At 45.4% G+C, this 15,000-nt stretch overlaps 1 protein-coding gene across 4 annotated transcripts in view; it reads right to left on the bottom strand.

Moving 5' to 3' along the window:
• Positions 1–15,000, bottom strand: part of LOC113818835 (protein scarlet) — a 52,022-nt gene that overhangs the window by 6,043 nt on the left and 30,979 nt on the right. For 2 of the 4 annotated variants that reach the window (XM_070144346.1, XM_027371031.2), the window contains exons 2-10: positions 14,866–14,980; positions 14,088–14,268; positions 12,603–12,651; positions 6,369–6,555; positions 5,771–5,941; positions 4,167–4,405; positions 3,518–3,725; positions 2,318–2,349; positions 1,269–1,374 (exon numbers count right to left, since the gene is read on the bottom strand). In XM_070144346.1, coding sequence (XP_070000447.1) covers positions 1,269–1,374; positions 2,318–2,349; positions 3,518–3,725; positions 4,167–4,405; positions 5,771–5,941; positions 6,369–6,555; positions 12,603–12,651; positions 14,088–14,268; positions 14,866–14,967 — 1,275 coding nt within the window. In that variant the 5' untranslated portion in view covers positions 14,968–14,980. Of the gene's footprint in view, positions 1–1,268; positions 1,375–2,317; positions 2,350–3,517; positions 3,726–4,166; positions 4,406–5,770; positions 5,942–6,368; positions 6,556–12,602; positions 12,652–14,087; positions 14,269–14,865 lie in introns of all 4 variants that reach the window. The other 2 variants (XM_070144345.1, XM_070144343.1) reach the window with 2 other exon arrangements.

Here is a 15,000-nt window from a genome sequence, read left to right as displayed (position 1 = left end):
GTAGAGAAGTTGGAGATGAGGTTTGATGTTCATAATTTATAAGATTTTATTGTGGTCACAAGCGTGAACTTATGAAGTATACGGGAATTGTGTGACGGTTATGGTGATGGAGACGTAGATGGTGACGGTGATGATGATGATAGTGATGACGGAGATGATGGTAATGATGATGATGATGATGATGATGATTGATGATGATGGAGATGATGATTGATGATGATGGAGATGATGATTGATGATGATGGAGATAAGGATGACGACGACCGATTATGGTAATAAGACCAATAACAGAAATAAAATATAACAGCTTTTGGCAATAATGACGATCTCAGAGAAACACAAATAACTAAATATAATCACAGACGAAAAAGTACAACCTCCCAAAAAAAACAATCATCTAAATATAATAACAGTACTGGATGCCCTCTCACGTGTCGCTCTAAATTCAACAAGAATTAGAACAAGATACAAGCTTACAGAAAGACCAATAATAAACCTCACCTCCCTAAGCTTAGCTGTCTGACTTTAAAGAGGATGAGGTTTTAATGTTTTATATAAGAAACATACGTGACCTGTCTCTGCAATACCGAAACGTGCATGTCAAAAAAAAGGGGAAAAAAAAACGATAGCTTTTCATGTGACTTTTTATCATGTCATATGTAACACGTCTTTTTGAAAATAATCCAGATTTAAATAGCATTGATAAATGAAAGCGATTGAGCAGGCATGTGACCAATGTAAGAATTTTTGCATGTAGATTAGTCATTTACGTAATCTTGTAATCTTCATCGTCAGTGTTAAGAGTAGTAGCTTACAGTATTAATGATGGTGATGATGGATGGTGATGGTGATGATGGTTGATGGACAGATGGATGGTGATGGTGATGATGGTTGATGGATAGATGGATGGTGATGGTGATGATGGTTGATGGAAAGATGGAAAGATGGATGGTGATGGTTGATGAGGGATGGATGGATGATGGTGAGGATTGGTGATGACTGAAGGTGGTGGTGGTGGTGATTGATGGTGATGACTGATGATAATGCATTGATGGTGGTGAATGACGATGATTGGTGATGACTGACGATGATTATTGATGGTGATGGTGACTAATGATGATTGATGGTGATGGTGTTGACTGATGATGGTGATGACTGATGACTGACGATGATGACACTGACGATGATGACGATGACGATGACGATGACGACGACCATCATCCTCATCCTAATAATATAATACCAAAAACAAAAAACTTCAAACTTACAATTTTCTGCATGATCCTGATGGAGTGAATGGCAGGGTTCCTGTAGGAGTCGACGAGGGAGCGCCACGTGAGCCACCAGAACTGAACGAGCCAGTTGGGTTTTTGTCTGAAGAGAGAACGAGCAATGATTTAGTCTAAATAAAAGAGAAAAGACTTATTTACTCGTCGATAAAAGCGAGGAAAACTGGTATTTACTCGTCAATAAAGGAGAGGAAGAAGTGGTATTTACTTGTCAAAAAAACAAGGAAAGTGGTATTTACTTGTCGATAAAAACAAGGAAAGTGGTATTTACTTGTCAATAATAGCAAGGAAAGTGGTATTTACTTGTCAATAATAGCAAGGAAAGTGGTATTTACTTGTCAATAATAGCAAGGAAAGTGGTATTTACTTGTCAATAAAAGCAAGGAAAGTGGTATTTACTAGTCGATAAAAGCGAGGAAAACTGGTATTTACTTGCCAATAAAACCAAGGAAAAAATGGTATTTACTTGTTAATACTTGTTGAAAGGAGAGGAAAGACTGTTATTTACTCGTCAAAGAAAATTTTATTTTCTCGTTATTAAAGAATATTTTTTGTTTTTCTACACGTGAGTAATAAAGAGAAAAATGTCATTTCCTCGTTTTTTTTTATTCATTGTCGTTGTTATTGGCAATAAGGAATAATGATACAGTTTCTATATATCTTTTTTTATCTTTTGCAGGAAGATGAGATATTCAGGAAAAATATTCCTTACTCATTTTATCCTCCTTTTGGACGAAAGCGAAATATTTTTTTACGACTGGAATTGGATTAATTCCTTATTGTAGTTCCTTATTGTATTAGTTTATTCCCCACTTTTCTCACCCTTATTCTTATACTCGTTTTCATTCTCCACCTCCTCCATCTCCTCCCTCTCCACCTCCTCCTCCTCCTCTTATCTTCTAATTTTCTTCCCTATCATTTCCCTTCATTCCCTTCTTTCCCAATGGAACAAAACCATTCTCGAACCCAAAAACTCCCTTGGACTCCCACACAGAACTTTAGCATTTGATGAAACAAATTTAACTCACGGTATACTCCTGAAGAAATGGTCCTCTTGAGACTGGAAAAGGAAATAATTTGTTAAAAGCTATAGATAGCAAGTCAGCAGTGTCTTCATATATAGGAGAAAGAGAGAGGGAATGCGGAAGCGGAAGCGAAAAGCGGAAAAAGAAAAAGAAATAATTTGTTTAAAGCTATAGATAACAAGTCAGCAGTGTCTTCATATATAGGAGAAAGAGAGAGGGAATGCGGGAGCGGGAGCGAAAAAGAGGAAAAAGAAAAAGAAATAATTTGTTAAAAGCTATAGAAACCAAGCCAGCAGTGTCTTCATATATAGGAGAAAGAGAGAGGGAATGCGGGAGTGGAAGCGGAAAGAGGGAAAGGAAATAATTTGTTAAAAGCTATAGATAGCAAGTCAGCAGTGTCTTCATATATAGGAGAAAGAGAGAGGGAATGCGGGAGCGGAAGCGGAAGCGAAAAGAGGGAAAGGAAATAATTTGTTAAAAGCTATAGATAGCAAGTCAGCAGTGTCTTCATATATAGGAGAAAGAGAGAGGGAATGCGGGAGCGGGAGCGAAAAAGAGGAAAAAGAAATAATTTGTTAAAAGCTATAGATAACAAATCAGCAGTGTCTACATATATAGGAGAAAGAGAGGGAAAGCGGGAGCGGGAGCGAAAAGAGGAAGAGGGCGAAAAATAAAAGGCCGAATAGGAATTAAAACAAATGAATATCTTATATCCAAACATATACATACAGAAAGGCCTGTACCCCCCAAAACGAATAAAATAACCAGATAAACCAAAAAATTAATAAAATAACAAGAGAAACCGAAAGATCAATAAAATAAAATAAACCGAAAAATGAATAAAATAACCAGAGAAACCGAAAGATTAATAAAATATAATAAACCGAAAAATGAATAAAATAACCAGAGAAACCGATAAATGAATAAAATAACCAGATAAACCAAAAAATGAATAAAATAACAAGAGAAACCGAAAGATTAATAAAATAAAATAAACCGAAAAATGAATAAAATAACCAGAGAAACCGAAAAATGAATAAAATAACAAGAGAAACCGAAAAATGAATAAAATAACAAGAGAAACCGAAAAATGAATAAAATAACAAGAGAAACAGAAAAATGAATAAAATCACCAAATAAATCGAAAAATATATAAAATAACCAGATCAAAAAAACACGAAGGCCAAACCGCGGGCCACTCACACTCGCCCCAGAATCCGACTGAGAGATGCACATGTTGTCTTGGTACTGGATCGTAATGTCGATGTCCTTGGAGTAAGCGGACACGGCGAAGTTGTCGCAGATCCTCTTGATCCGCTCGCGAGATCGATGTTCGTGCCCGGGAAGGACCGCCAGGGTGTGGATGTAGTAGTCGGCCGGGTTAAAGGTCGAGGGACATTTGTGGCCGAGGCTGGAGAGAGAAAGAGAGAGGGAGGGAGGTTATGGGAGACGAAAGTAGAGGCTCTGTGTGTCGCGGGTTAAGTGTTAAGTGATTAAGATCTATTCAAGCGTGGGGCGTCTTGGATTTGCAAGTCACTTTCGCTGAGGGGATTTAAATGGACGTACACACGCACGCACAACCACCTACACACACGAAACACGATACGTATCACAACCACCACAACATCCCACGGTCCCTACACCACACATACCGTTACAACCCCACAGCACTAGAACACAAAACGACACAACAACGACCTAAATTCAACACCTTCCCCTTCCCCCATACACCCCCTCATCGCACAGACATCAACAAACCCCCACAGAACCCCGTTAACACCCCACCCACCCCCAGCCTCGCCATCTTTCACTCCCACCCCCCAGCCTCGCCACCTTTCACTCCAAGACCCACCTGTCCAGGAACTCCAGAGCACCCGACGAGGAACCCATGTACGCCACACGCCCCTCGGCCAGCAGGAGGAGCTTGTCGAACATGGCGAAGACCTCAGAGGAAGGCTGGTGGATGGTGCACAGGATGGTCTTGCCCCTCGCTGCCATGTCCTTCATCATCCTGACGAGTTTTCGAGCGTTGTAGGAATCGAGGCCGGTCGTTGGTTCGTCACAGAAGAGCAGGGGCGGGTCGGTGAGAATCTGCGGGAAGGGGGGGAGGGGCGGTTAAGGAAGGGTGATATAATCTATAACGGGGGTGGGGGGGACGGAAGGAAGAGTGGAGAGAAGGAAGAGTGAGGGAGGGGAGGGGGAGAGGAGGGAGGAGGGGAGGGGAGAGAAAGAGAGAAAGAGAGAAAGAGAGAAAGAGAGAGAGAGAGAGAGAGAGAGAGAGAGAGAGAGAGAGAGAGAGAGAGAGAGAGAGAGAGAGAGAGAGAGAGAGAGAGAGAGAGAGAGAGAGAGAGAGAGAGAGAGAAAGAGAGATAAAAAAGAATGAGAAAGGGAAAGAAAGAACGAGAGAGAGAAAGAAGAACGAGAGACAGAAAAAATAGAAAGAGAGACCGAAATAGAAATAAGAAAGAGAAAGAGAACGAACTAAAAGGAGAAAGAGTAAAAGGAAGAAAGACTCAAGACACAATTAAAACCTCATGCCTAAATCAGCTGACAATACCCCAGAAGTCCGAGTCACTGTCTACTGTGCACTTAATCTAAAATATCTCCATTAGGTCACGTTGGGCGATCGACAAGCAAAAGCCATGAGGAAAATTTTGGTAAATCTCATTCCAGAAAAGAAAGAAATAGGTGTAATGGCTTAAGACTTTTTAAAAATAATAACGATCTCTTTGTTTATTTCTAGCTAGGGAATGCTACCGATATCATCTGACAAGTAAATAGAAAAACGACATTTTTTTGATGCACAAACATAAACAGACGGGTAGAGAAAGGCCAATTAACACGTGAATACACTCACCCTCATTCTCACACTCATTCACACCCGCATCCACACACTCCCCTCTCACTCACACTCTCACTCACACTCTCACACTCACACTCACATCCGCATCCACACCCTCACCCACACCTACACCCTCACACTCACACTCACACATACAAACACACACACACACACACACACTCACACTCACACACTCCCACACTCACTCCCACACTCACACTCACACCCTCACCCTCACTCTCCTCTCCTACACTCACCCTCACCCCCACCCACACTCACACTCTCCCACACCCACTCCCACACTCCCACACTCCCACACTCCCCACACTCACACCCTCCCACACTCACACCCTCCTCCTACCCTAACCCACAGCCACACTCACACCCACACCCACACTCACATCCCCATCCACACTCCCACACTCCCTCACTCACACCCTCCCCACACCCACACCCTCACCCACACCCACTCCCACACTCCATCCCCACCCCCTCACCCTCCCCACACCCACACCCTCCCACACTCCTACACTCACACCCTCACCCACACACTCCCACTCTCCCACACCCACCCTCCCACACCCACACCCACACTCCCACACTCCCACACTCACCTCCGTCGCGAACGCCAGGCGCTTCCTCTCTCCTCCCGAAAGCGACTTGTCCTGCCCCGGGGTGCCGATCCGCGTGTTCTGCGCCTTCAGGAGACCCAGTTCCTTCATGAGCTCCAGCACGCGCGCCATTCGCTGCTTCTGCGTCCTGCGTCGGTCCATCCTGAGGCGGGCCTTTGGGGGGGGGGAAGAGGAGAGGAAAGGGTCAAAAGAAAATCCGTAGGTTATATACCATAAGGTCGCTCTCACACTCTCCCTCACCCTTCCCCTCCCTCTCCCTTCCCCCCCTCTCACCCTCACCCTTTCCTTCTCTCTCACCCTCCCCCCCACCCTTTCCTTCCCTCTAATCCTCCCCCTCCCCCTCCCTCACCCTTTCTTTCCCTCTCACCCTCTCCCTCCCTTTCATCCTCCCCCTCTCCCTCCCCCTCCCCCTCATCCTCTCCCTCTCACCCTCCCCCTCCCTCACCCTATCACCCTCCCTCACCCTCCCCCTCCCCCTCACCCTCCCTCTCATCCTCCCCTCACCATTCCCCTCACCCTCACCCTCTCCCACCCTCCCACCCTCCCTCCCCCCATCCCCCTCCCTCCCTCCCCAACGTACCATAAACATCAAATGCTCCTTGACGGTGAGCGAACCGACGAAGAGGTCATCCTGGTGCACGTATCCTGCCAGGGACGCCATGGCACGGTTGGCACGACGGCTGTTGACGAGGATCTCCCCGTCCACGATGACTCCCCCAGGGGTGCGGTGGGCCAAGGCGTTCATCAGGGTGGATTTCCCGGCGCCACTGGAAGAGTTGGAAGGTCAAGGATGGGGAGGAGAGAGGGAGGGATGGGGAAGAAAGAGGAAGGAAGGGGAAGAGTAAAGGAGGTGAGTGGCTGGGGGGTGGGGAAGAAAGAGGAAGGGAGGGGAAGAGGAAGAAAGAGGGAGGGATGGGGAAGAAAGAGGAAGGAAGGGGAAGAAAGAGGGAGGGATGGGGAAGAGAGAGGGAGGGATGGGGAAGAAAGAGGGAGGGAGGGGGAGAAAAAGGAAGGGAGGGGAAGAAAGAGGAAGAGAGGCGAAGGGGGGAGAGAGAGGAAGGGATGGGAAGAAAGAGGGAGGGAGAGGAAGAGAGAGGAAGGGATGGGAAGAGGAAGAAAGAGGAAGGGAGGGGGAGAAAGAGGGAGGGAGGGGGAGAAAGAGGGAGGGAGAGGGAGGAGAGAGAGAAAGGGAGGGTAGAGGAAGAAATGGGAAGAAAGGATAGACTAAGGAGAATATTGGACGAAAAAGGGAGAGGAAGAGGAAATTGCAAGAGGAAGAAGAGGAAAAAAGAAGACATAGGAAGAGGAATGAGATCGAAAACTGGTAAAAGTGATGGAATTGAAAGAGGGGGAATAAAAGAATGAGCGAATGAGAAGGAAAATTGGAAAGGAAAAGAAAATGGAAATACATAGATGAAAAAAAGGATTTAAAAAGGAAATGTTTGACATCACTAAATAAAATAGTGGAAAAGGACCAGGTAAGAAAACTTGCAATAAAAAGATTATTAAGACGAAATTAACGCAAAAATTATGGTAGACCGACATACAAAATACGGCCAATAGCTTGTTATCATGATAGACAGACGAGTAGATAGACAGGTAGAGAGTGTTATAGGGAGTGAATATAAGTGTGAGGGTGCGTGTGTGTGTTTTTTGTGTGTTAAAATATACGTGAGTGTATCGTACGTCTATTTCTATGCATAAGCATATTCATATCTATCTCTCTACTTATCTGTCTATCCACCTATCTGTCTATCCACCTATCTGTCTATCCATCTATCTGTCTATCCACCTATCTGTCTATCCATCTATCTGGCTATCCATATACCTGTATCCTTCCATCTACCCATCTCTCCATCCACCTATCCATCCATCCATCCATCTCTCCATCCATCCACCCATCTATCCATCCACCTCTCTCTCCATCCATCCATCCACACCTACCCAAACGCATAAACACCAACCTCTCCCTCCACGATCCACCTCATCTACCTACACCTCTCTCCCTACGAGTAAGGTATCTCATCCAACCCAGATACAAAACCTCATACTTGCGACCAACACGGAATATGAAGCGACTCTCGAATACGTCTCTGAGAGCGACCGTCGGTAGCTGTAGGGTGTCTCTCCCCCTTCCTCTCTCTCTCCCTCTCTCTCCCTTCTCTTCTCTCTCCTTCTCCTCTCTCTCCTTCTCTTCTCTCTCTCCTCTTTCTCTCCTCTCTCTCTCCCTCTCTCTTTCTCTCCTTCTCCTCTCTCTCCCCCTTCTCTTCTCTCTCCCCCTCTCCTCCCTCTCTCTCCCCCCTTCTCTCTCTCCTCTCACTCTATCTCTCCCTCTCTCTCACTCTATCTCTCCCTCTCTCTCACTCTCTCCCCTCCCTCTCCTTCTCCCCCTCTCTCTTCTCCTTCCCTGTCCCCCTCTCCTCCCTATCAGGTGAGGGGGACTTGGTCAGCTGACTTGGTTAAGGGAGGAGGAGGTCAGGTTACAGGGGCGGTAAGGATAAGGGGGAGAGGGGGAGAGGGGGAGAGGGGAAGAGGGAGAGAGGGGGGAGAGGGGGAGAGGGGGGAGAGGGGGAGAGGGGGAGAGGGGGAGAGGGAGGAGAGTGGGGAAAAATTGGAGGAAGGGGGTGAAGGAGGAAAGTAGGATAAAGGGGAGAGAGGGAGGAAAGTAGGAGAAAAGGGGGACAGGGAGAGTGGGGGGAAATAGGAGGAGGGGGGGAGTGGGAGGAAGGGAGAGAGAGTAGAAAGTATAAGAAAGGGGGGGGAGGATGGAGGTAGAGGGAGGAAGGGAAGGGGAGAGAAGGATGAAAAGGATGAAAGTTGGAATTAAAGGAAAGTTGGAGGAAGAGGGGTGGGGGAGAGGGGAAAATTGGGAGAAAGGGAGAGGAATGGAGAGGAACGAAGAGCAAGAGGGAGAGGGAGAACAGATAAGAAGCGAAGGATAAAAACGGCGAGGAGCGGAATAAACGAAGAGTGAAAGAGGAGAAGAGAGAGAGAGAGAAGGAGAAGAGAAGAAGCCAAGGAAGGGGGAAAGGTGGAGGTGGGGGGGGGGAGGTGAGAGGTTGACGAGATACAAGACAAGCCGTAGATGAGTCACGTGACCAAGATGAGCCAGAAAGGAGGGAAGAAAAATGGAATAACCAGAAGAACCGAGGACGAAAACATGGACATGAAAAGGAGAAGGAGAAAGGGAAAGTGGAGGAGGAGGATTATAATGAGAGGAGGAACAAGAATGAGAAGGAGGAAAAGAAGCGAAAGGAGAAGGAGGAGAAAAAGAAGAAGTAGGAGAAGAAGAAGAAGAAGAAGAAATAACAAAAAGGAGTGAACTTGGAGAGAAACGAATATATTGCAAAAAATAACAAATATTAATGTAAGATTTTTTTTACTGAATATGAAACTTAGAGATGAAGAAAAAAATGCCATTTATTTTCTCTTTCTCTTTCTCTTGTCCAATTCTTTATTGTATGTTTCCGTTTTTTCTCTCCTTCTCGCTCGTTTTCTTCTCATTCTTATTTGAAATTTACTGCTGTCCACTTCCTCTACTTCTGACGGCTTTTCAAGAATTTTTATTAAATGTTCTTTCAACTAACTAATAAGTGGCATTTTTCTTCCATAAGTCTATTTCTAATTCTGCATAATAACAACTATATCTATCTGTCTGTCTATCTAGCTATATATCAGCGCCTTCTTAAACTTATTCGTTGGTCCTCCTTGCTGTTTACCTCATCTATCTATCTATCTATCTATCTATCTATCTGTCCATCTATCTGTCCATCTATATATCCATCTATCCATCTATCAATTTATCTGTCTATCTATTTATTTATCTATCTATCTACCTACCTACCTACCTATCTACCTATCTATTTATCAACGTCTTCTTCCAACTTCGTTATTGCTTCCTTCTGTTTACCTTATTTCTTCCTCCTCCTCAAACACATTTCTCGCTCTCTCTCTCGCTCTCGCTCTCTCTCTCTCATTCCTTCTTTCTCCAACTTTTGTATCTACTCTTTTTTTATTCCGGGTGAATTCTCTCCGATTTTCCTTATAAAACTGAAAAGGAAGAGGAGGAGGAGGAGGAAAAAGAGGAGGAGGAAGAAGAGGAGGAGGAAAAGGAGGAGGAGGAAAAGGAGGAGGAGGAGGAGGAGGAGGAAGAGGAGGAGGAGGAAGAAGAGGAGGAGGAAAAGGAGGAGGAGGAAAAGGAGGAGGAGGAAAAGGAGGAGGAGGAAAAAGAGGAGGAGGAAGAAGGAAAAGGAGGAGGAGGAAAAAGAGGAGGAGGAGGAGGAAGAGAAAGAGAAAGAGGAAGAGGAAAAGGAAAAGGAAAAAGAGGAGGAGGAGGAGGAGGAGGAGGAGTAAATGGAGGAGGAGGAGGAGGAGAAGGTGAAGGAGGAGGAGGAGGAGGAGAAGGAGAAGGAGAAGGAGAAGGAGAAGGAGAAGGAGAAGGAGAAGGAGAAGGAGAAGGAGAAGGAGAAGGAGAAGGAGAAGGAGAAGGAGAAGGAGAAGGAGAAGGAGAAGGAGAAGAAGGAGAAGGAGAAGGAGAAGGAGAAGAAGGAGAAGGAGGAGGATAATAATAAGGAAGAGAAGGAGGATAATAATAAGGAGAGGTGAAAGAAGGATAAGAAGGGGGAAAAGAAGAGGAAGAAGGAGAAGGAGGGGAGGAAAAGGACAAAAAAAAATATAAAGTAGTAGGAAGAAAAAAGGAAGAAAAAAGGATAAAAACACAAAACGAGAAAGAACGGAGAGGACAAGAAACAGGACAAGAAGGAGAGGAAAGCTTCAGCGAGAAGGATTACTCAGGTTCCTCCACAACAGCCAGGGTTTCAGTAAGACATCTTCTGGCTCTTGTGTCTGTCTAGTTTGTCTGTCTCGCTGCTTGCCGCTCTCTCTCTCTCTCTCTCTCTTTGTATGTGTGGGAGAGAGAGAGGTATGAGAGGGAGGGAGAGAGGGAAGGAGGGAAGGAAGGAGGGAATGAGGTGGGAAAGAAGGAGGGAGGGAGGGAGGAAGGGAGGGAGAGAGAGGAGGGGGAGAGGGGGGGAGGGAGAGAGAGAGAGAGAGAGAGAGAGAGAGAGAGAGAGAGAGAGAGAGAGAGAGAGGGAGGGAGGGAGGGAGGGAGGGAGGGAGGGAGGGAGGGAGAGAGAGAGAGAGAGAGAGAGAGAGAGAGAGAGAGAGAGAGAGAGAGAGAGAGAGAGAGAGAGAGAGAGAGAGAGAGAGAGAGAGAGAGAGAGAGAGAGAGAGAGAAAGAGAGAGAGAGAAGAGAGAGAGAAAGAGACAAAGAGAGAAAGAGACAAAGAGCGAGAAAGAGAGAAAGAGAGAAAGAGAGAAAGAGGGAGAAAGAGAGACTGACAGAGAGAAACAGACAGACAGAGAGAAACAGACAGACAGACAGACAGACAGACAGAGTGTCGGTGAGCAATACAGATAGACAACAATATCACTAACATCTATCAGAGTAAACCTATATCTATCAACATACTTCACGCTCTAAAATCACCAAGCAACCAATGAACAATCGACACAGCCAAAATAGCCTTAACAGACATTCATGGCGGTGTGCTTGGGGGCAAGAAAATGCAACACCTTTTATACGGATGGTCCCTGTCGCCTACATCCCTTGAAAATAGCCTCTGTCGACTCGCACGAGAAGCCTTTCTGCAAGATCTCCTTCGCGTGTCATAGGCTCCAGAAAATGCTATACTTGGTCAGATTATCCGTAGGTCAAAGTCACCGAACATGTGATGTGTAAACGAAATCCGAAACTGTGAGAGGGATGATGAATGTAAAATGGCGCGAACCTTTTTTTTTTCTTTTATCACAAGTCTACGAATATTATTTTTTCTTATTTTATCATCATTTGGCAGCGGACTGTTTGTTTTGAAGGTAAGGAACTGGGCGTTAGTGAGTAACACGAGGTAATTCAAGTAAATAGTAAGGTTTACTCTTACTTTTTTTCGTTTTTCTTATTCGTATCATGCCTATCGAAGTAATAAATCTATAAATATACAGACAGACACACACAGACACAGATACACACCGACACACACACACACCCACCCACACACACTTCCCCCCACCACACACACTCCCCCCCCCCCACACACACACACTCCCCCCCCCCACACACTCCCCCCCCCCCCCACACACACACACACTCCCCCCCCCACCACACACACACACACAGCGCAGACCAAGACCAACGCGAGACGGGCACAGCAAGGTCAGGTGACCTGGGACAGCCACAAAATCCGACCTGACTCATTTTTTTACCATTACATCTAATTCTAGACTGATCGACTTACATTACCAGGAAAGAATGAAGTTTGAAAAGACGTTCCAGAAATTAGGAAACCAGCAACCGCCTGAAATCAGCGCGCGCAGAAAAATGACCCTTACGGAAACCAGAAATAAAATCGGATATTCTGACTCACCTAGAGGAAACCGGCAACCGCCTGAAATCAGCGCGCGCACAGAAAAATGACCCTTACGGAAACCAGAAATAAAAACGGAAATTCGGACTCACCTAGAGGAAACCAGCGCACAGAAAAATGACCCTTACGGAAACCAGAAATAAGATCGGAAATTCGGACTCACCTAGAGGAAACCAGCGACCGCCTGAAACAGCGCACAGAAAAATGACCCTTACGGAAACCAGAAATAAAAACGGAAATTCTGACTCACCTAGAGGAAACCAGCGCACACAAAAATGACCCTTACGCAAACCAGAAATAAGATCGGAAATTCTGACTCACCTAGAGGAAACCAGCGCACAGAAAAATGACCCTTACGGAAACCTGAAATAAAAACGGAAATTCTGACTCACCTAGAGCCCATAAGAGCCACGAGACTGCCAGGTCGTACGGCTCCAGACACTGAAAAAAATTGTAAATACGAACTTAATTTTAAGTTAACTGGATAAACAAACATCTAGGCTTTCACTTAGTGGTGGTGTGAAGACGAGAGGAAAATCGCAGAAGAGAGAGAAAAAAGAACACAAGAAAAAAGAGAACATGAGAGAGAGAGAGAACACAACAGGAGAGAGAAAGAGAACACAACAGGAGAGAGAAAGAGAACACAACAGGAGAGAGAAAGAGAACACAACAGGAGAGAGAACGAGAACACAACAGGAGAGAGAAAGAGAACACAACAGGAGAGAGAACGAGAACACAACAGGAGAGAGAAAGAGAACACAACAGGAGAGAGAAAGAGAACACAAGAAAAAGAGAACATGAGAGAGAGAACACAACAGGAGTGAGAAAGAGAACACATCAGGAGAGAGAGACAACACAACAAGATAAAGAGAAAAGAGAAAGGGAAGACAACAAGAGATAGAGAGAACACAGCAATAGAGAGAGAAAGAGAACACAACACGAGAAAGAAAGAAAACACCTCAGCTAACAACTCCTCTTTGGTATAGAGCTCGGAATAAGTCTTCAGCAGATGACTAGTTTCCCTTTTGAATATTATAAGGACTCTATACCTTGGACATTGTTTCATAATGACTAAAAAAAATACAAAATAAATCACAAATAAACGTATAAAGAAGCCAGAGAAAATAACTCTAAAATAAACAATTTGTCCCCTCATTAAGCCTCAATTAGGTATCTATAAGGCACACAACCCATCGACCCAGAGGGACACTAATTAAACCTGTCGTCTACCTGGTATTTTCCGGATACCGAGAATACCCCAAAGTGACGTTTCCTAGCAGGGTACCATACCCCCTGGCGTTTAAAGAGCTACCACTGGTATGCCTGGGGTACGACTGTCCAAGTCACCTTACTAATAGTCTTTTATTTAGCTTTTAGAGGCGGATAACTTTTGGGTAGATAAGAAAAATAATGTTTTTTCACACGCCTAAGATTTTAACTGGATAGGAAAACAAAGTTTGAAGAAAATACTTGAGGAATATTAAATCGGAAATTGCACATATAGAGGCGTGAAATATTATCCTCAAGGATCTGTAGGTGTTCTGAGCACAAAGTTTCACTTGCCATCAAGGTGTCTTATAAACTCTAACTACAATTCCTTAGCCATGAGCGCCTCAGCCCCCTCCCTCATCACATCCTCATCCTACAACCCAACCACGCTCTGGCTCCCTTATCCTACAACCCAAACATAAACCGACTCCCTCATTTCTACAACACAACCACGTTCTGGCTCCCTTATCCTACAACCCAAACTTAAACCGACTCCCTTATTCCTACAACCCAAACACAAATTTACTCCTTCTTCATCCCTACAACACAAACCGACTTCCTCATTCCCACAACCCCATCAACGCACTGGCTCCCTCATTCCCACTCACCATTGTTGAGCACTCGCTTGAAGGGTCGATGTCCCGCGTCGCTTCGGAACCAGCTCCTCTTTTGCGGCACGTACACGCTCAGGTCCCGCCACGTGAGTGTGATGCCTTCGTCGGGGGCCCTCCAGGTGCCGTAGCCGAGGCCCGACTGCTTCACGAGGCCCGAAGAGTCCCCGGCCTCCTCCTGACGGCGTGGAAGAAGGGGGCGTCAGCGAATCGAGGGGGACTTTTTGAGAGAGTTAATCAGTTTGATAACAGAAAATGGGAGATATTTCGGGATATTTTATAGTATGGCTTAACTACGCGATGGATAATACAGGAACCGGCATGGGTGCGACCGAATTCTAGAGAGCAAGTTGTTGTTCAATCCTTATACTGGAAATTTCAGTTGAAAGGTGGTACCTAATTGTCACAGAGAATAATTAATGTTGCCTTGAATAATTCCCTTGTCAAGATTGTTCTTGCTCAAATGTCACTATCTATAACTCTATATAGCATTAAGGCATAATATATTAACATGCCCTTATATATATATCATCATTCCAACCAGTGGGTATTGCAATTGTCTACATACTACAGTTATAAAGCATTCACAAGTATTCAACATAAATCACCGCACCACTAACAACCCTTTCTTCGCGCCGCCGTTAGCACAGCAGACGCGACACGTGACTAAAAGCGTCACAGAAGAAACAAGGAGAGGCAGAAAGGACCGAGGCGTTTCCCCAAGACACCTGAAGGCAACGCCCCTGCCCCCGACGTCCTCACAGTCGTCACTCACCTCATCGAAGAAGTCCCCGGAGTAGGTGTCGGAGCCGGACGACTGGAACACGTACTGTTGAGAGCCCAGGAGGGACGCCCTCTCCTCCTGCTCCAGCCCCATCACCGGCAGGTTCCTGTAGAAGGGAATGCCGAG

This window comes from Penaeus vannamei, chromosome 32 (genome assembly GCF_042767895.1).
Source record: "Penaeus vannamei isolate JL-2024 chromosome 32, ASM4276789v1, whole genome shotgun sequence".
NCBI classification, from domain to species: domain Eukaryota; kingdom Metazoa; phylum Arthropoda; class Malacostraca; order Decapoda; family Penaeidae; genus Penaeus; species Penaeus vannamei.
This window is presented reverse-complemented; position numbering and strand designations above follow the sequence as displayed.